Source organism: Hylaeus volcanicus, chromosome 3 (genome assembly GCF_026283585.1).
Source record: "Hylaeus volcanicus isolate JK05 chromosome 3, UHH_iyHylVolc1.0_haploid, whole genome shotgun sequence".
Classification (NCBI taxonomy): Eukaryota; Metazoa; Arthropoda; class Insecta; order Hymenoptera; family Colletidae; genus Hylaeus; species Hylaeus volcanicus.
Window position 1 is genome coordinate 18,276,056 of NC_071978.1, and position 22,703 is coordinate 18,298,758.

A 22,703-nucleotide genomic window follows, 5' to 3' on the forward strand; every position below is an offset into this window, starting at 1 on the left:
TTAATTCGCTTTAAATCTCATGCAACTTAATTTCACAGAAATGTAGAATATATATTCATACGTCTTTATCACGAAACGTAACTATAATTATTGGAATCAACAAAGACATTTGAAAACCAAGGGGGAGAAACTCATTATGTTAAAAAATAAGAAAATGAGGAAAATTGTGATTGTAGTTTACATAACTCCTAGGGGCATGAATAGAGGCTTAAAAATTCAGCGAAAATATGTATTTTGAAGTTTAATGTATCCAGTTTAAGAATCAGGTGAAAAAAAGTTACCCTGGTAACCTTTTACTAATAAATAAACAAAAACGGATTTCTATCTAATCTATCTAATAATTATGACTAGCACAGTGTATATGATTCCTTAATTTTTAATGAAAGCACACACGACAACAATTACCACAAAATATGATGTACAAGTAAGTGCTCGACACGTCTGATTAAAGAACAAAGTACTAAAGCCTCTTTCGGAAAATCCTTTATTATGTTTCACTGGCTTTACCATATATGCATGCGTAGCGTGGTACCCACGTAAGATTTTTCATCTCCGTTGGAGTGTGCAGCACGCGGCTCGAAGGCGCGTTCAAAACGTCGACCAGAATTAAAGTCCAGCATGCGTCCAGGTATATAACTGTAATGCATCTCGCGTCACCTATGATCTCGCACCGTTACCTTGAAATAGGTGAGCCGTCGGTTGGCTCTGACCGCGGTGCACCGCAAAATGAACAGCATGTTCGCGTCAACCTCATTTTGAGGATGCTTTGAAGGCTGACGGCTCGACGCTATTTCCCTTTCTAAAGGTTCATGGACTGGGTCAAGGGCTAAGTAGGACCTTGACACAAACCATGCATTCGCATCTTGGACGCTGCATGATGGACGACAACTTGCAGTTGGGCATCAGATGATAATTATTTGGTGTTCGATGATATCGTTCAGAAGATGCAGGAGTTTCGAATGATAATTAGTATGGGGATGAAGTCTCATTTCTGAAGGATCTGGATCAAGATTAATTTCGAATCTTGACGTTAATACTTACAAGCTAGTGATGTCCACGCAGATCATATCGTTCAGCAGACGCAAGAGTTTGGAAAGATGATTGATATGGGGATGAAGTCTCATTTCTGAAGAATCTGGATCAGAATTAATTTTGAATCTCGTCGTCATTACTTACAAGTTAGTGACATTCACGCAGCATCAATTGTGAATCTTGTCGCAATTACTTACGATCCAGTGATGTTCACGCAGATGATAGCGTTCAGCAGACGCAAGAGTTTGGAAAGAGAGCACAGTTATGTTTGCAACAATGTGGACATCGCTTTCAACAGTTCATAAATCAGACGAATTCTGGAAATCTGTTCATCGATCCATTGGCAACGTTTGCGAACAAGAATGAAGGTCATCTACAATGAAATCCGTCGAGATGAAGCTGGTCCAACTGCACGCATATTTGACAAATTTTCAAATTTATTTTTTTCAAAAATAAAGCGTCGTATGACAATATTTTATTCTACGTATTCGATTCAATTTCTCACGTAGCATCACCCCCTACTCGTTTGTACCACCAGTTACGGGAGATCCTGTATACAACTTTGAAAGAGCTTCAAGCAATCTGACCACGGAAAAAAGTGATAGATTCCGATTTATTTCAATGTTAGATTTCTACTAGAATTCGATACTTAGAAACTAGATTACTGCTGCGTTCCTACTTCTGTTAAAATGTGTTACGAGAAAGCTCGAGAGAGGAGTTTTGGCGTGCCTTTTAAAGGTTTGTGTTTAAGGATTCAGAAGGTGGTGGAAATAAGGGGAAGGACCAATGAGAATCGTTGGATGTTAAGAAGTCGGGCGTATCATTCGGAGTTAGTGAGTGAGGGTACAACGGTCGGATGCGTAGTTGATGTATGGACGGCAGTGATGGGCAAAACCCTAGGCTTCGATAAATCTGAAGTGTGCCGATATGTTTGTCTCGTTTCCTCTTTTGAACATTTTCCAAAGAAGGAAACGAGACAAACACATCAGTAAACTTCAGCTTTATTCGAAGCCTAGGGTTTTGCCCATCTCTGATGGACGGATCACTAGGTTTGAAACTTAAAAATATTTACTTATCCCGTGAAGATAAAACTACTGACTAACCTAAAGTAATGAAGATTTCAGTACAGATGGTACAGTACAGAAGGTACAGATTAGCCTAAGCGATATCCAACAGAAGCATGCAGAAATGCCTTCCAGCAACAGGACCATGAAGAACCTCACAGCACTTACTCTGAAACCTCCAAATAGAGTATCTCCCATTAACCACTACAAACATTGACAAGGAAAGAACAGAGAGCTGTTTGAGCCAAATTTTTCGTGGGAAGCAGAGGCAGAAGAAAAGGGAGCGTGGCAAAAAAAGATATATGAACGTACGACGGGAAGCTGGCACGACGGGAAGCGACTGTTTCCGGTGTCCGAGACACGGCATCCTGATGCATCTATTTCTGGAAGAAACGGTGGAGGCGGCGGCCCCGTGGGTCCTTGGTGGGGAGCGCGAAGTTTTCGTGGATGGTCGTATGAATGAAAAGTCGAGGAGGAAGCCCGTTAGGCGGTGCACCGTCTGGCTTCGTTATGGCTGGCTGCGTTTTCTCAAAGGAGACGTGGGTGCTGCCCTTCCACTCTTTGTAATTTGATGCTGGTTAATCGTTAGCTCGCTCCGGTCACGGTGCCGTGTAACTGCGCCCCGCGTTTTCACGGAATCGTGACGATAAAGCACGCTGCTTTATGGGATCTATCGCGTCGTTCGTTATGCGGGGCCCAATGATGCGTTGAATCCTTTACCGAGATTCTACTTCGCGGATAGGGCGGGAAGGAACCTGCTCAAAAGAGGCGGAGAAGTGGAAGTGCTTTCGATTACGTCATTCGAGATTTTAATGACGAGGCGACGGGATGAAACGAAGGTATTTCTAATTTTTGTTTTAGTTTCACGCAGTCGTGGTGGCAGAAATAGTTTTTTTTTTTTTAATAATAAGGTAGGATGATGCTTTGGAGATATTTTTAACGATCGATACTCTTGTGTATTTACACTTGTTATAAATGCGTAAGTATCTGCATGCTGTTTATAAATGGTCTAATTGCATTCGTTCAGAACGCTGTTATTATGTTCGTCTTAATTGTAAATAATAACTAAGTATAACGTTTGTAAAGAATTAGCGAAAAATTAATAATGTTTCTGATGTGCTGTAGAGTCTTTTGTAAGTAATTAATATTGGAGGGTGATAATACAAACATGGGACATTCTTTCAGATTCGATTCTATATTTAAAAAGAAATCGAGAAGTCATTTACTAAGAAAGTTTCTTAACCTAGTTACAAGTATTTGAAATTTGCTGATGTGCTGTTCAGCGTGCGCCATTTATATTACAGTCAGCTGACTACACACGTAAAAATTTTAATTACTCATGTTCCATTAACTGAGTCTCAGATTGCGAAATGGAAAAGAGCTTTTTGATTCATTTTGGCATTAGGAATTGGTCTTCGAAACGGTTAATTTTCGTAAAACCAAGTATATTTTCCACAAAATTATATTTTAGACAGGGTAATAAATTAAAAAATTATGAATTCACTTAATTTTCATGACATATTTACATTTCTGAATGAAACATTACCAGATTGGTCCTATCAAAAACTTTTCTTATGCTTCTTTCATTGCTCTACATTTCAGTCACCAATTTCTGTCATATTAACAGTTTCACTTTCACTGTTTCTAGATGCTTCAATGATTTATTAACAATTATTAAATGTACAGTACAAATCAGATTCCTTCTTACAATTAAAAGTGAAGTATTCTTTTGATTCTGCATAACTAGACTGCGGATTTAAGTTGAATATATTTTACAATTAATATAATAAAATTGTTTATTTCGTTTTGAATGAGTGCACATAACTTTTGGTTATGTTTAGCATGTATTTATTATATTAGTTTATATCATAAATAGCTTTGAATATTTTACAGAAATTTCTAGACTTATCAAACTATCCTTATCATTGCAATGACAGGTTTAGCGCAGTCGCAATTTCCACATATATTTTTAATATCGCAAACCACTTTCTTCATATTCTAACGATTGATGCTATCGTCATAATTGAGCTCATGTGTAGGTAAGAAAAGTTACATGCTCGCAAAAAATGGTAATCATTTTACAGTCTATAACGTCGCTCGACTTAATTAAATGAAATCCAAGACTAGCGTAATGCAGGCAAGCGAAAGTGGAGAGGAATTTTATTAGTACTTGCCGATATTGACCATCGACCGATTAAAACGCACAAGAACCTGCTGCGAAAGCCTTTACTGATCTTCGTTTCTAAAAATATGGCATAGAAAGTTACAGAACATTCTAACGACATACACTATCGATCTCGTTAAATTAAAATGTCCACCGAGAGTGGCGATAGAAAAACGTTATCTCCATGTAATCACCGAGAAATTTGATCACAAGTTCAAGTATGTTTATACACTGAGAAGAAACGTAAAAAAAATGGAAAGAAGCGGTGAGTGCAGCGTGAAAGGACTGAGTTTTATTTTTATCGGGGACATTACGGTTTATGAAAGTGAAAAGTGAATTTGTATCTTCGGTGCACTGTCTTTTTAATATCCGTGGTGAATGCTAATGAACAGAAATCTTAGCATGCTTATATAAATAAGTATATTTTAACGGTAGTCTTATTTAAAGATATACATATAAATGATATAAACTTTATTAAGCATGTATAGATAATATAGAATTTATTACAAATATTGAAATGCACAGCTAGAATACATAGGCAGATTGATAAATAATTAGATACATAAATAGATAAGTGAGTTGATTGTTTTATAGAAGGTACATGCATAAGTGATTAAATTCGAAGGTGGAATATAGAAATTATTATACATATCAATATTATATTCATTTCGTATTATATATAATAAATAAAATATAATATTATACGTGATGTAGTGATAGTTATTATATCTAATTAATTAATTATACGTAATGTTATTATTATTAAATTTATTATTATAGAAATGATGTAGAATTTATAAAATGTAGTTAGAAATACATATTTACAATAATTCTCGACACTTGAAGTTTTGATAAGTGACACCTCGATAGGTAGAACTTGCAAGAAACATAATCTCTGCTGTGCACTGCATGCAAATAAAATTAATAGTGTAAACCGCTCCATAAGCTAAAAAGCTTGGGACCCGATGCTCCAATTACTCTGATCAGCGTGTTTTCTTCATTGTTACGAAACACCTCGGAATCTGAACCCGTTACTCGGATTTCAACAACGTCTCGTTAAATTTCCGTAATTAGTAATGCCATTACCGCTTTCCAAAGCGCTCATTCGAGACCCAAACATCTTTTAGCATGTTTCGATGTAACCTACGAAGTTCTCGATCCCTATTCGGCTATGATGGCGTTTCGCGAACAGAGCACACAGGGCGAGCTTTTTCTAACTCTTTTTGGGCGATTTAACACAGCTCTGAAAAAGGGAGTTGTTGAACGATACGATTCGGATTTTGCTGAAGACGTAATAAACTTTCCGTCTCGGTTATTTTTTGAACGCTTGCTGAAAGAATGGATCTTTGCTGGACGATGACCATACGTAACGGCAGTCTTTTGTGTCGCTGTTATTTGTTTCACTTGATCTTTTCTTTTCAAATGCTCTCTTTACATTCACTTCGATCGTCTACGTTTAGTATAGTGTTGTGTATATCGTTCGCAAGTTAAGTCGATTAACTCTACTTTTTGGATTTTTTTTAAATTGTAGTGTCAAAGAACTTGATAAACTTGTAACTTTCTATTCTTAAAATGAATTTTCTTAATAATTACTATTTGCATTTTCTGTATTTGCATTACAGGCCCTAGGATAGTTTGTTGTTAAGATTTTGTAGTATGGTTGAATGAAGTATGGTAAATTAAGTATTATTACTATTAGGATTTGTGTGCAAGGCAGGAATGTGGAGGAATGTGTGAGAAAATGTGAAAATGGTTAGAAAATTTGTAACCAAGTCCACTTTTTGGCTGAAAGGTGAAAATAAATATATACATATATCTATCTATCTATTTACTACTTCCATTTCCTACGTTTTTCTATTTATACACCTTCGTATACTTATTGAATACAGTATTTATCGAAGTTCACATCTGAATCTGAATTTATGTATATTTTAAACAAAATTTTCAGAGCAAATGTATTATACATATATCACTTTATCTCGTTTCTCCACCTTTGGTCTCGTAGAATTAATCGATTTTGTATAATCCTGAAGAGTATAAATATAATCTATATGTAATAATATAATATAATATAATAATATAAATATAAATACAGTACTTATCGAAGTTCTCTTCGTTTCCACATCTGAATCTGCATCTGAATTTATATTTTGAACAAAATATTCAAAGAAAATGATATATCACTTTATCTCTTTTCTCCACCTTTGGTCTTGTAGAATTAATCGATTTGGTATAATCCAGAAGAGTATAAATATAATCTATGGCTCGAATTCATGGGATGACCTAATAGTTTGCCTCTGAGGTACGGATACGTATATTTCTTCTTTTTTTAACCCTGTTCTCTGGAACGTGTTTACCATGTAAAAGGAGAACTAGGTGCATATACCTTTCCTCCACGTGAGAGGAGGAGCATGGCCGGGCCGTTTTCACGCGAGCTCCCGTGCACGCTTCGTCCCGGAAAAACGCACGGCATGTGGCGTATGTGATATGCACTTATACGGTTGGCTCGAGACACACGTGGGCACACTACAGGCACTTTTTTCCCTGTCTCCACACCCTGTTCTCTCTTCTCCAGTCCCGGAACGTTTCTGCTGGTGCTGTCGATATAACGGGTGACTCTTGTTTAAACTATTTACCAAAAGAAACCGAGAGAAACCCTAAACCAGCGTTGTCCATACTTTGGAAAAGGCTCTTCCTAAGAGAAAAGAGAATTTCTGTATTGGAGAAGTGCATACAAAGCGTTTCTGTATTTGTTTTAGTTCATTCATTAAATTAACTCTTTGCAGTCGTATGTCTAGTCTCATCCACCACAGCAAAGAACCATACCAATCTTATATTTTATTCATTCATATATCATTTTATGCTTTCTCTATATTTTTATTATTTGAAGCTGAATTCGAGGCATTTTCAATGCCAAAAGTATTGTACTGATGATTAAAAATTTGAAGAATTTGTTATGAAATGTTAAGAAATGTTCTTACATAAACAATCAAAATTGCGCATTCTGCATAGTATTTTATTGAATACCTATAAAAGCATGTTGAAGTTTCCACAGCATTGAGTTTCTTACCAAGCGTTGAAATCACCAAAATACGCAACTCTCTAACTGGGGTTGATCAGTATACGCTTGAAAGTACTACATTCTTTTCTATTAATGCTCTAATCAATGGAGTTTAATATATGTAGAAGTGTCTGTAACTTTTTTAAATAATTTCAAATGTACTACTTATCTCTTATGCAAAGTATCACTGGCCTAAATCAAAACTGGATGGAACTCTTATGAAGATAAAGATTCCAAACAACGAACTGAAGTTAAACAACATTGTACACATTTCTATTAATATAATGAATACAATTTTAATTCTATAGTGGAATATATTTCACAATAGATATTAGAAATTAAACCGTTCATTTAGTAAACATCGCGAATAAATTATGTGTTAGTTTGTTAGTTGATTCATCACTTATTATTCGAATAAAATTTTGTCATTATTCTGGACACGAGCGCTTCGATCCTGAAAGTGGATGTACTGGTACTTTGAAGTTAGATACAGATGTGAAATGTTGCTCTAGTTTTTGAATGATTTAAGGCTGATACGTATAATAGTATACTTATGAAGCACCTAGTACTCATTGCCAGGTCACCTATTATCTGGAGCAACTAGAACTGAAAGTACCTACTGTTTGGAGAATTAATATTCAGGATACGCGGTATATAGAGCAGTTACGCTATACTTAGCGTAATTGTTATCTAGTACTGAATTAATGCAACATAGAAAGCTATTATTTATTTGAGTTACTTGAAATAATTATATTGAGAGGAGCCATTAATAGATTGGTACTTGTGGTTGGGAATAACTAAGATTAAGGAATTTTTAAATGGACGTTTCATAAAAACATAATATGCAAAAATAATAGACTATGAAATGACGATCTACTGCCACTTTTGTCAATATGTTTACGATATAGCTCAGGCCCCTAACCATGTCACTCATATACAAAGTGACACAATTTTATTTGAAACGTAAAAGTTAAGAGAATCATAGAAGTAACGGATTTCTAAATTAAGTAACTGCACGTTTGATTATTATCTTAATTATAATCGAATTTAATTAAATAACCTTTAATTTTAATTAAATGAATTTATTATAAACATAAATCAAAACTGAATGAGACTATAATAACGCTACAATTTAATCAAACGAACTTATACAGAGGAATGCTTATTAAATTTCTTTATGGTGATAACTAAAAAATCACGTTATTCGAGTTGTGTCACTTTTTAGGAGCATACGTGCTATTAATATGAAGTAATATTCGTTTTTCAACGAGTATTTTATAATTACGCGAGTGATGTAAGAATTCCTCAGATTTGTGCGCGTAATTACCACCGATATCGGTATAGTGAATCTACCCATTATACATAATGGAATATATCTCGAAGAAAGTTGCACGATTCGCGCACATTTTTTAAATTCCGCGTGCGAGTTTTCAATAAAGAGCACTGGCCATTTTAACGGTCAATAAATTTGTGAATAATCTCGATGAAAGTAGAGATAAAATATCAATCTTTCTGCTGTTAGAGTACAATAACGTACGATGAACGCGAATGCACAGTTAACACCTCTGACGATGTCGTAAACGATTAGATGGTACACTTTGATCTTAATGTTGCCAATACAAAGTATCGTGATTAGTTGGTGTATTCATTCTCAGCAGCCGTGATTAATAAAACGCGATAACTGCATCGCAGTATCCCTCTCATAATGGCGCTCTTCGAATGTACTTAATAATGTCTTTAATATCCACTGCTGACCTTTCACTTTGGTTCATGGGTTAGCTCTTGATTAATCGCGAATAGTTCATTTCTGTTGATTGAGGATTATAATTTTTTTATTTTACATGAATGATTGACTGGTATCCGTTAAAAGTTGTGTTTTGTGTTAAAAACACATTATATTATACACATTATATTTACTATATTATGTAAAATTCAAAGGAATTCGAAAATTTCAAGTAACGTGTTTGTATGATTTTTTAAAAGTAACATTTACGAGTGTTTTGTACATAGTAAATACAAAAATATGTAGATTATTGATAATTCAGTATTCAAAAGAATAATGCGCCATCAGAAATATATTTATAATTTCATTAATGGTATTTACTCACAGTAGTATGTTAGAGTTTCCACAGTATCGAGCACCTTTTTACCAAGCGTTGAAGTCTCCAGAGTAGGCGATACTTTAACTCTAACTGGGGTGAGCAGGTTACGTTCGAAAGCGTAAGAATATTTTCAAGCTAGTGTTTTATACAGGGTTTTAAAGTTATCATTATGTAAAAGCTTTTTAGTATGGTATGAAACCATTTATTCTGTTACTTTTATATCAAGTTTATGTAATCTCTGTCCTATGATTTTAGATATATCTTTCGTTCCATTTTCATTTTCTGACACAGTCGAGTAACGATATAAGATTGTATTATCAAAGTTTGTTTATAGTTCATCGGTTATTTTTATAAGCTACATTTTCTCGGTAACAATTTTATAGTATTTTATTAATTCTATACAAGTGATTATGCAGCCTAAACTGATCCAAATAAAACGTTAAAAACGGCACGTGTTTTTGAAGTTTTTCATTTAAATAGTACGAAAAGGCAAAACAAAATGTGAAATTGTGAAATATAGTAAGGCATATACGAATAAATGCCAGTGTTAAATTGAAAGAGTGAAATATATGTATTTGCAGTGGTGCTAGAATTTAAAGGAAGCAATAAGAGCATTTGTGTAAGATAGGTGTAGATGTATGAGCATACTTCGAATGAAATGGTGTAATTTGAGAAGATTAGCAAGCAAATTTAAATCCTTACTCAGAAATAAATTAACTTCTATAACTTCTTGTAACAAATATGTCTACCAACGTCTAAAGATTCATATAAGACAAATATCATCAGAATAAATTGTATAGTTCCAAAGCTACATTATTTAAAATGGTTCACGGGCAAAGGGTTTAAATAGTACTTGAAATACTTTCCTCCATTGTTATAGAGACTTTCTAACTGTGTATCATTTATAATAGTCCAAACTATGAGTCTATAAAGGAAAATTTTGATTTCTTTTCGTTGCAAAAATGGCGTAGCCCTTCAAGCTTTTATTATGCTACATTGGGACGTATTCTGATGACTCTGTAATCTATGAATTGGCGACTGTTTCCATGAATTCGAAAAATATAAATATAAAATTTTGATTTCTTGTCATGAGTATGTTTCGCAACATCTACTAGGACCTAGTAGCTAGGAGCTAGTAACTAGGTTGTTCCATAAGTTCCCGGACACTCGATGCTTGAATTTTTACATTGAAATTCTTTATGACAAATGATCCAAATTGGAATTGAACAATTGGCAGAAAGATGGATCAAAATTATCAGATAGCATTTATTTTGAAGACTAATTATTGTTTGATTATAATGTTATTTTAATACGATCTATTGGTATCAAGTGTCCGGGAATTTATGGGACAGCCTAGTAAAGATTCACATAAACCAAATATTAGAATAAATTAGATGGTTTCAAAGTTTCATTGTTTAATACGAAGCTAATCGTGTTTGCATATTTTCCAAGAAGATGGCTCTGAACGCAAAGGGTTAGATTTAGTCTTCGAAAGATATACACAGGAAGAGTGAAAGAAAACGAGGGGTCACGGTATGAAATTCCGAAGGACACCGTTACTAATCGCTGCCCGTAGGACACCAAGGTGGAAGTGGTGCATGAACGGTTGAAACAATCTTCGAGTCCCCGTGGGCATTGCGATCGATCTTTTTTCGAGATGTGTCGGATATAGGTGGATGTAACTCGAAACTGGGAACGGCACACGCATGATCACCGCAAAGGCGTAAGCGTGGTAGTGATAAGGTTGGCGTGAGTAGGAGAGGACTGCTGCCTCCTTGTTGCAGACAGCACGCAGGAAACGTTGCTAAACGTCCCTGGAATGCTGGGAAAGTGATCGTTCGATGATCCAGGCTTTTACTGACACTTCGTACCTCTCCTCGCGATGATTGGCCGTTCACGCCGTCCTTTTTGTGGTTTGCCTGCTCCGAGAGATTCCTCCTTTGGTGCTCGATTCCTTTCTACGCTTTTTTACCTCGCAGAGAAAGCGTTTAACGCTTCCTGTATTTATTCAAGAGATGATTGCTTACAGGATGTAGATCCAATTGAGTATCGCGGACGTTCAAAATTCGTTCTTAGATGAAGCTTCCGAACAATGACTAATTTCATGTAAAAGGCGAATAACAGTTTACTCGTTACTCGTTTAGAAGCAAAGGGTTGAAATCGAATGATGAAATTAAATATTTTACAGCGAGAGAATACAAATGTAACTGTTTAATTGAATAAACGTCACGAATATATTGTTATATGTTGTCTGTTATTCGAATACGATTTGTTTATTATTGCTTAGAGTAATGTTATAGTGTGGTACACGCATGTGTTTAATTACCTTTGTTGAAGGTTCTGGGATTTCGTGTTTGGCCACATTAAAATATTGGAATAAACGTAATTTATTAAATCGACAAATTTAAAAAAGTGGAAAAAGTAAAATTGATAATAAATGTTGCTTTCATATAGAATAAAAATTAATGGTGAAACATATAATAAGAAATAATCATCATCCGAATGTTTTTTCATATGTTCAAATTTAACAAAACATATTATTTTATATCACGTTTCTATATTCTTAATCAAATTAATTGTATTTATTAATATATGAATTATATAATTACTTTTATTCATTGTAATAAATATATTGAATAAACTCATTAAAACCAAAAAGGATATAAAAGTGTCACATAAAATAATATTTTGTATTAAATTTAAACATATTAAGAAAGTTTTATTGCAAACTTGAGATGTATTCAATAAGCTTCACCTTCTTTTGTTTAATCTTCTAGCTTCCAATTATTTTCCCAAAGCAATTCTTATTTACATTTTCAAATACGAAAATATAATCTTTCATTAATTCTACAATATGACTGGTTCATTTTCTATAAAGTTCATCTTTTCTTGCCATTAGATGACAGTCCAATTTGATATGCAAATTTGTTTTGCTTCTATGTAGTATTTTATGGTATCGCAAATCCCCTTCAGCAGGATATCAAATTAAATTAAACTTAATTTTTTTCAGGCATAAAATTATTCAGCATATTCTGCTATAGATTACGTTGAAAGGGAGAATTGTCACATTCAACCAGTCCAGTCGCTTGACCGTTGGGTTATCATTTTTTTCCAGGCTATCGCGATGCGTCTGTTCAAACGTCAGGCCTCTGATACCAGTCCTCAGTTAGTTTCCGCCACGCCAATATCTCAGGATGGAAATGCTTCTCTGGCCGCCGTTGATGAAAATTCCGAACATATTAAAAAGAAGTTTTACAATGAGAACGATGGCGTGGGACAAGCGGCCGTCAAAGAAAATGCTGGTGACTCTCAGAAACCGCCATCTTCTCAGTCCTGCGTGACCAATCGTAAAGGTAACAACAATTATATTTTAAATAAATTACCCAATAAATACTTGAAACTGTTAAGTATTTCAAACACTTAATAATTAAAAAACGAACTACCGTTAAAATTGAAAGTATTATATTAAATTTTGGTAATAGAAATTATTAGTAATTAACATTAGTCAGGGTTAATTCTGCGATATTGCCTTCAATTTATATGGATTCATTTAATACAGGTTTGGAAGGAAATTATCGTGGAAATTAATTAATTTTGTGTTATGTAATTTCCAATGTTGTCTGTGAAGATAATGGCCATTATATTAACGATTAGTTGTCAAATAAATATGAATTACAATTAATTAAATGAAACTATAATTATAGTCACATAGATTAAATTTTAATTATATTAAATAAATTAAATTTAAGTAAATTATATTTGAATCGCAATAAAATAAAGTGAATTTGAAATATTGTAGTTCTTGTCAGCTACATATTATAAGTTTTCTCTTTTTTTTTGGGATCAAAGTAGCCATTAAATTCACCGTTCTCGACTTTCTCAAGTCAACATTGCTGCATAATACTCTTTTTATATGTTCTCTAACATTAGTCGTTCCTTCAGTAGCCTTCATAGTTTTCATTCTGTCGTTGAAATCACAAAGCGTTACACATGCATTTAATGCGCACGTGATAGCTTGCACGCTAGTCTTGATTACGGCACTACATTTCACGTGAAATTGACAGTAATTAATGGGGTAGCGAGCAACTAACATTGGACAGTAATTATTAATAAAAATAAATCACATCCATTAATCCTAATTTGGTCTAATTCAGAAATTACGCGATTAAGTCTTTTCTACTCTAAATAATCTACCCAAGTATTTACTATAGAAACTGATTAGAGGATGTAAACTTTTTATTTTCAAGAAATATGTCTGAACTGTTGAATAGAATAAACGTATGCTTTAATTTGGCTATGAGAAAGAATATTCTTATCGATCTGTATCTAGTGATGCTGAATATTACTAATTATACATGACGTAATCATTTCTCAATCTTATTACTTAAAATAGACGTGTTCTTCTTTTTACATTGGAAAGGATTAATGCTTTTATAACGTTCAGTACAGATCTCATTTCATATTACCATTTTTCGTTACCTATATATTTGTTAATTGATTTGAAAAATCATGAAACCGTTTATAGGTTAATTGCACAGACATCTTGAATCTGATTATATAGAAAACGTTGCTTGTAAGTGTTTCATGGAATAATTAATCTCGGAAGTGACAAGCAATAATTACTTATTGAAGTGTCAAGAACTTTTTTGCACAGTAAGATGTCACTACAATGAAAAAATTAAGACCTAAACGTGATTTGCATCGCAGGAATTTCGACATGGGGAAGGAAAGTAGGTCGAAGATGGGATCAGCTGAAGAGATCGGATAGTTCGGAGTTGCTTTCGGTTTCGGGCCGAAGAAGACGATGGAGTCCGAATCGGAAAAGTTGCGGCGACCCAACGGACGAGAACGAAAAGGTAAATATGCCATTTTCCAGTCGCGTGCAATGCGGTCTTCTATATAATTGTCGTTTAACAAAATGATCAGGTCGATTTGTCTTCACGTATTCAGTAATTTACCAAGTCATGGTACATCTTCGATTACCTTAAATGTCAATTGGTATTTCAATTCTTTTTAATTGCAGGAAAAAATGTCAGAATAAATAAATTGATCTGGAAGATTGTGACTTGTGCACGTTAAATACTTCGTTTGTTTTTAATGGTAAACAAATTTTAGAGAAAATGAACTTGTTTGGAAGATTGTGATTTGTGCACGTTAAATACTTCGCTTGTTTTTAATGGTAGAAAAAGGTGCCTGAAAAAAGGAATTTATTTGAAAGGGACGTGTACTATGATAGACACAAAATGTTTCTTAAAGAAACTACTTTCTAGGGGATATCAAATCCATCGACAGTGTCTTTAATAAAATAAATATATCAATGATGAACATATTATATGAATCTAAATATGTTTCTGGTTCACATCGCTGCATCGATGAAGATATATCCCGTTAAAAAATACATTGACTTTGGAATGTCGTGAAACGTGACCTTGAGAAATCTCGTTTCCTTATTTTACTTTCCCTATCATCAAAAAATAAATGACTGAGACACTTTATAATACATTGTAGCCTATTCATTTGCGTCAGATTAATCTTTCATGGTCAAGATGCATTGTAGAAGAATATCTGACATAGATTTAAACACAGATGAAATATATACTCGAAATCGAGCAAATAAGTAATACATGAACAATACAGAGAAATACTAAAAGTTACTACAGCGATCTAATCAGTATACAATAAACATTTGTAATGCGAACGTTTAACGTTAACCACGACACTTGGTTTTGTTCAGAGTGCCAGCGCATCGCCAGAGTTACCAAAGCCAAAGAGAATCTCCAGAGTCGAATCGTTGCGAAACTTGTTCAGAAGCGCTGAAAAGAACAACAACTTCCTAAGCGGCGACATATCCACGAGAAACGTAACGATCCAAGAGGAAGATGTCAGCATCAATCATTATACAATGGAGAAAACCCTGAGCGACGGCGCTATAAAAAATGTACCATTTCGGGTCACCGTCGACGATTGTCAACTAGGTCGCGGTTCTCTTCTGCACGAGAAGAAGAAACGGATCAGTCGCAGCATTCAGGACCTCCAGGAGCAACAACGCGTCCTTGATTACATTCTTAAGAACCAGGGTATGTTAAAGACGCAAGAGGGATCCGAATTTGCCAGGGAAACGTTGGACAACGTTAGAAGAAGCACGAGTCCAAAACAACGAGCCAATCGGTCCACAACCGACGGCACAAAAAACAGCGTGTCGACGCAGACGAAAGACTTTCTTAGCAGTCAGTTGAGTAATATTAAGAAGAACCTTTTCAGCACTCGTGCGAGTGCCAACGAATGTGATAGGTGAGGATTGTTTTTAAATATGTTCATTCTTAAGATAAGGCAATCGATGCATTATGAAAGAGAGTTACTATTAGGCGTAGAAATTAATTTTTGTCATTTTCGCCTGAATTTAATATTTATTCATAAAAGAAAGACATTAAATTAATCTCTTCTACTTTTCACATACTTCTGCCATTTCTCAAGCAATTGTCGGATTCCAAATCGTAAAAATTAAGGTAGTTTTGAATCAATGAACTCATCGATGCTTTTTTCAATCGCTACGGTTGTTCTACATCGAGGATTTATAGGATAATTTTGGAGAGATAGTAATAACCAAAACTGGCGTTTAATATGTAGATGGCACTTAAAAAGAAAATTAAAATAATAGCGAAAACAATTCTAGTAGAGATTCTATGGTCGATAGAATTTAGGGTTCGAGAATTAATTTGTACATTCAACAATAGTCCTTTTAAGAATTCTTATAAGAAAGATCCTTGAAGTGACATCCTATTGAACGAAACATTTTAGAATGAAGTTTCTCAAATAAATGTTTTGGTGGACCATAGTTTGCTGTACGAACGAGTACAAAAATTGGTAAGAAGATTAAAAGACGCGAGATACTTTAATGAAATTATTAGTATATATTACTATATATTAGTAAAATGAAATAAAACTATTTATTAATAAAGCAAGCGATGATTAACATCTTCTAGTTCCAAAGTCTCAAAGTCGTTTTTCTATCAAATCATGTAAACGGTTCAAATGGTGGCAATAACGTTCGGCGGTGACTGTTTCATGTGGTTTTAACAACTCATAATATACGACGGCTCTCACTGTCTACAGTATTTGCAGTAAAATCCACGTATACATAAACAGTTTTCAATGTAACCTCCTAATACACATCTCAGTCCTTGACGTCCTTAATTCTAAGTGACCTTCCAAATTCAAATACTTAAGACCACATCTGCTCTCGTTTACAGAACCGATGCCCACAGATCTTGCCCAGCAACAGGTTTAGAAGACCTGATGAACGGCCTGCGATTAGGCTGCGACGAGAGTGGCTACGATTCCGATAGCACACGAGCTGGAGCCGACTCTCCAGACAGCGAGAACTCCGTGCCAGCGATGCTGAAACCTCGGAGTTTCTCCATAACGTCCGACGATTACCATGGAATCGATTTGTCGCTACCAGTGAGCCCCCCGAAGAAGTCGGACGCGACGACGGTAGCCGAGGAAACCGAGGTGCAACCTTCCTGCGTCGACGAGACCCTCGTTATGGAGAACAGCCTGTTAAACGAGTCCGTGAGCACGGTCACGACTGTCCTAATATCCGATGGGGACGAGACCGACAGCTGCGACGAGGATACCTTCGCAGGGTTCCCAGAGTTCCATTGCGTCGCCGACTACGTGAAATCTGACTTGAACACCTTGCCAAAGTGCAATACAATTGCTTCGAAAGGATCCACGGTGGGACCAAATTCACCAAACTTAGGCGCGTCGAGGACATTCAGTAGTTCCACGAACAATATACTCTCTAGGATACCAGAGAAAAGGTGTATCCCCAAACCGGACAGAATAGTGCCGTTGTCGCAAGCGGTGAAGTTGCAGAATCTCCAGAAGGAGACCAGGTCTCACATACCGTTGAAATCTCGGAAACACACCAACATCTCCCCAAGCGGAGTGAATTTATTAGAGAACGCCTCATCCCCGTGCAAAGACAGTCCACCAGCGTTGAAGATCAACTCGACGATCACGAACATCCCGCTGCAATACTACAGTCCGAAGAGGTCGCGATCCAAGTTGGAGCCGGAGGGTCCTGACACCGTGAACCCTAAGACCAAGATCAAGAAATCCACTCAGACGACGAAGATAGGACATCTACCGCCTCCCCCGACGCCAGTTAAGAGCTTGATCCGCCGGGAGCTGAAGACGATGAAGTTGTTCGTGGAGAAACTCGGAAATCTCGGTATTTCCGTGGAGAGGCGAGAGGCTGCCAGGCCTTTCTACGTGATCTCAAAGATGGACGCGAACGGAGAAGCGTGCAGGTCTAAGCAATTTCGAATTGGCGATGAGATTGTTCGCGTTTGCGGGCGCAGGTTGCGCGGATTGTCGATCGTGGAGGCCAGGAACGCTCTGAAGAGCTGTTTCGGATCCGTCGAGTTGCAGATAGCTAGGGAGCCGACGTTCACCTTCGGTGAGGAGCTTGGCGACACTTGGAGCGACACGTGGGGAGACATATTGGTCCGTACTCGAAGCGACTCCGCGGTATGGACGTTGAAGGAGGAGAAGACGGATGTTCCAGCTTCCGTTGACGCTGTCGAGCGACTGGCGGACCCGTCCAAATGCGAAGTGGTCGGAGCGCTGACCAAGGACGGGAACTACGTGTCCGCTGAACGTATGGAGAACGACAGCGAGTCCAATACGAAAAAGGAGTCCGACCAGAAGATGACTGGCATGAGGAAATTCTACGTGGTGAGAAAACGCGACACGAATCCGGTCTCGAATCCACGAAGGGCGACTAGTCTCTCGATGGATCTGCTGACGATTACTCTGGAAAAGGGCGCCTCGAAAAAGTGGGGCTTCTCGATCGTTGGTGGATCGGACAGCAACAAAGGATCGATGGGTATCTTCGTGAAGGACATCATGGCTGGTGGTCAGGCAGCTGAGGATGGCACTCTGAAAGTGGGAGATGAAATTCTGGCGATCAATGGAGTGTCGATGAGCGGACTGACGCACGCTAAGGCTTTGCAGACGTTTAAGGCTGCCAAGGCTGGGAAAATGATCCTTCACGTGGGTCGGAGGGACCCGACGCATAAACGGTTGTGCCATAGGCGATAGAATTGTTGCTTGTAACTTTGGGTCAGTTCTGGTGCTTTTGCTGTATTAATAATATGTACTTCGGTATCGCTGCGTAACACTTTTAACAGATCTTTGCTTTGGGGATGTCGAGGTTTTTCGAGCTATCGGGCAAAGTGAGATATGTATGGTGTTTCTAAGTTGTTTGGCCACTACCTGCGTGGTTTAGTAATTCGTGATAGATTTAGCTGAAAAAATTAATGACCTGTTGGCGCACAATCATCTTTTAAGCAATTTTAAAAATGTCTTTTAACCGAAGTAAATTATATAATAGTGTGAAGTTCTTCTTACGAATTATTGCTTTTTAAAATTGCATGCTACAAGATTTATTTAAAGTTAGTTAATTTAGCAAAAAAAAAAACAAACTAAAACTTAGTTATTATTCCCATTGTCATCATTCGGTATCTAATTACGATTATAATTGCATTTCACTGTCGGATTTGATACATGCCAAATAATATTTAATAATAATATTCAGCTTTCAATGTTTGTAATTTGAAAATTAAGTACTCGCGAATCTATCTTTGTATAACATTTTTTAAAAACAATTTTATTAGTAGAATACGCTGGTAATGGCAAGCCGCTTTTGAAACTACCTGTTTGCTTGCACAAGTGACAGATTATTTCAATAGAGATACACATAAACGTTTTCAACGTCAGAGATATGCCACAAATTTTAATAAATTAAATATTAATGTAATTGGAACCGAATGTAAGGGATGAAAATAGTATTCCTATAAAACAATTAGAGTTACCAAATCATGAAATAACTTACTGCTGGATAAAATCATTTCAATTAATAGTCATCTAACCATTTTCAACAGCGTATCATTATTTTAAATAGTATACTGATCAAATGATTCATTATAAATGAAATGACTTTTAAAAATATTTTTGGAATATCTTATCACTAAATCGATATTATATTTAATTTTCAATAACATGTATCACAACATTCACCTTAGCGAAACATCGAATCTGATAATTACCAAATGACTAATCACAGTGTATCAAATAATCTGTCATACATAAGTTTGACACACAAATATTACACATTTCTGAATTCATGAATATGTTTAAATCTAGCATAATATATTTTTAATAATTGCGCTTCAGCTTCCGTTATTCTAACGAAGAAATGATTATGTTACAGATACATCGTTCAATCGAAGTCGTACGATTGCTTGGACAAGTTAACAGAAATCGGAGTCGAATGAAAAGCAAGAAAAACCGGATAATCAAATTTTCCAGTCAATGTAAAGTTGCACTGCCTTCGTTCCGTTATAACGCGCGAATCGAATGTTTATTAGTCGCAGAGATTATTTTCTCATAACCACGAGGAAGGGGATGATCTATATGTATATATTTTCGTATATAAATTGAAGCACGTTGTTTACGATTCACGATCGCTACTATAGACTTTACATAATTAATCATCAGCAATTGCAATACCAGAAGGACTTATTCTTTTTTTCATCGTGAACTCGTTTTCTTCGCTAGGATCAATGAAACGTTCATAGAATTTTACTAGCAGTGTTTCGTAATCAACATGCACGTTACTTTCTGTATAATGATGTCGTTCGAATTGACATATTTTCCTTAAGGCAGTAATTGTGATATCGGTTGACTATTTTTATTAAAGAGCGATCTACGATTTAAGTATTTCTTCAATTATTGCTTCAAACTAATGAGATTAATTATTTCGCGAGCAACGGCTAAAAGTTCCATTTAAAAACTGAGATTCTCGATGATTAATTAGTTGGTGTAGTTAATTTGCTTAAAAAACTAAAGCTAAATTAAATTAATATAAAATTAATGGGTTTAATTGATTGCAATATATGTATAATTAGACATTTAAAAATATATGTGTTTCGATGGTTGTTGTATTTGGCGTAAATAGCGTAAATATAATTGAATGTCTTCAGTTTTTATGTGGAAAGAATCGTTAACTTCGATGTATCGTGTTCTTTCGTAAGGAAATCGTAATTGTAACAAATATAACGAAATTGTATATAGTCATATCCCGTTAGATGTAGAATGCTAACACGTTGGATGATGGCTGCTTAATTCTCATCATTAGTGTAGCCCAGATTTAACATATGTTTCGCGTCGAAACATATTTCTGTTTAATATGAGCTACACGTCGACTCGGAATGATGACGATTAACTGGGATGAGTACTCACAATTTACTCACTACTCAATTAGACGTAAGCGTAACGATTAGCCGATTAATATGTTTAAGCTACTGAGACTGACATTCAGAATGTCTACCTGAGAAAAGCTGTGATATTCATTGTAGTCGCATTAGCTGGTATCGTACAAACTGTATTTAAAATAAACCTGGTTTTGTTAATAAATCTATGTACATGGTTAATTCGCTTAACAACGCGAAATTTTCCTATTAACATTAACGTTTAAGCGCTGTTCTTTTTGGAAACGTTGGCAATATACAAACATTTAAACTACGATGGCGGGAAACGTTTAGTGTTTCAAATGAGAAGGTTAAAGTGAAAATGTAAAAATTGTGCTATCATTTTAGAATGTATATTCGGAAAACGAATATGATAGTAAATTGATTTCGTGTCAATGTTAAAATATTTTCAGATTTTAAACATTCAATAGCATTCTACTATGTTTATTAATGTCCTCGAGATTAGGTTTTATAAGCTTGTCATTTTATTTAATACATTTCATACGGTATATGATACTTCAATCTTGTATTTTTATATAATAATTTTAAATTTTTGTTTCTTAAATATGGAAAACATACATTGGAAGAGACTCAAATTATTATACATTTACAGGCAAATGATTTACATTCGTACATTTTATTAAATTCTAAAGTTCGTCGATGAATGTGCTTCGTGTATAAGTTTATTTTTCACGACAAATTTATAGATGTGATTAAGCATAAGATCAACAATTCGTTCGATAAATATATACTCATACAAAAATTAACTCAATTATTGTAACTTCAATTTAAAAAATTGCAATTGACACAAAAGAATCGATAATAATTAAACTGTGGATCTTCATGCAAATTCATAGTTTCACAGATACATGTAATCTAATAAAAAAATTTATGTTTAAATGGAAGCACGTCTTGTCTTCTAAACGATGCAACATGTATATTATTGTTGATATTTTATATATTTTTGCATTTACAAACATTCGCATATGTATTCTTATATTTCGACTTGCCATTAATCCATAAACATCCACAGTCTAATAAAAATTGATAAACGCGAATGGTTCGATGTGTCTGATCTCACATTTTAAGCATTTAAATATTCATCACATTACAAAATACATATTTACATTGTAAGGTATTACGCTATATAATTACAGAATCTTTTGCAATACGATTACAAAAATGATTATCTTCGCTTGTCATTGGCAAGGCGTTATTTTTTGCTGAAGATTTCAGGATACATATACTGGAGAGCAGTAGAGATTGTCCTTGGATGGAATTCAGATTTTTTAAACAGAATATCTAAAACCAGTTATGGACATCATTCAAGGATATATAATATAAGTAGTAGGTGTATTGTTTCTTTTGTTTGCAAGAAGAATGTTATTTGATTACGACATTATAACAAGAATATGCTTTCCGACATAGTATTACAAGCAATATAAATACAAAATTCAAAATGAATAATAAATTAACCTTACAAATTTGTTTCAAACGAATAAAGCAAATAAAATTGTTGCAAAATGAAGTAACTAGTGGCGTAACACTTACAATTTTCCTGTATAACAATTAATCGTCATTATCGTAACAGTCTTCAAAAATAATTGTTTCTTATAAACAAAAGAAATATATTTAAAATTTGTACATATATTACTTATCGATACTTTTAAGTATACACGACCCTATCAGCCTTATAATGTATGTACGTAAGTCAAACACGGAAATTCTTTATAGATCGTATGTACTTGCCTCAGCCATATTGCGATTGCGATTGAGGTGGTAAGTATATCATTTTTTGTTGTCCCCCTGTAGGAGGATAACCTGGTTGGGACGGAGGATAATTAGGTTGAGACGGTGGATAACTTGGTTGAGAGGGAGGATAACTTGGTTGAGATGGGGGATAATTGGGTTGAGAAGGAGGATAATTAGGTTGAGGAGGAGGATAATTTGGTTTAGGAGCTG

The 22,703-nt window shown here is 35.2% G+C and overlaps 2 protein-coding genes across 2 annotated transcripts in view; one reads left to right on the forward strand and one right to left on the reverse strand.

Annotated features, from left to right (window-relative positions):
• Nucleotides 1-2,220: 2,220 nt before the first annotated feature.
• Nucleotides 2,221-22,270, forward strand: LOC128873606 (uncharacterized). Its single transcript, XM_054117300.1, has 6 exons — nucleotides 2,221-2,283; nucleotides 12,539-12,776; nucleotides 14,131-14,279; nucleotides 15,158-15,714; nucleotides 16,674-18,512; nucleotides 19,703-22,270. The coding sequence occupies exons 1-6, from the start codon at nucleotides 2,221-2,223 to the stop codon at nucleotides 19,764-19,766; spliced, it is 2,910 nt and encodes a 969-aa protein (XP_053973275.1). The 3' UTR covers nucleotides 19,767-22,270.
• Nucleotides 22,271-22,491: 221 nt separating this feature from the next.
• The window catches only part of LOC128873607 (basic proline-rich protein-like), a 2,054-nt gene continuing 1,842 nt past the window's right edge, over nucleotides 22,492-22,703 (reverse strand). The window contains exon 5 of the mRNA XM_054117301.1: nucleotides 22,492-22,700. Within this exon, the coding sequence (XP_053973276.1) occupies nucleotides 22,492-22,700 (209 nt within the window). The remainder of the gene's footprint in view (nucleotides 22,701-22,703) is intronic.

Excerpts from the sequence above, each read along its gene's own strand:
- LOC128873606 (XM_054117300.1), top strand. The coding sequence starts at position 2,221 with ATGCCTTCCAGCAACAGGACCATGAAGAACCTCACAGCACTTACTCTG. Across the intron at positions 12,777-14,130 it reads CTGCGTGACCAATCGTAAAG|GAATTTCGACATGGGGAAGG; the intron begins GTAACAACAATT and ends TTTGCATCGCAG. Across the intron at positions 15,715-16,673 it reads AGTGCCAACGAATGTGATAG|AACCGATGCCCACAGATCTT; the intron begins GTGAGGATTGTT and ends TCTCGTTTACAG.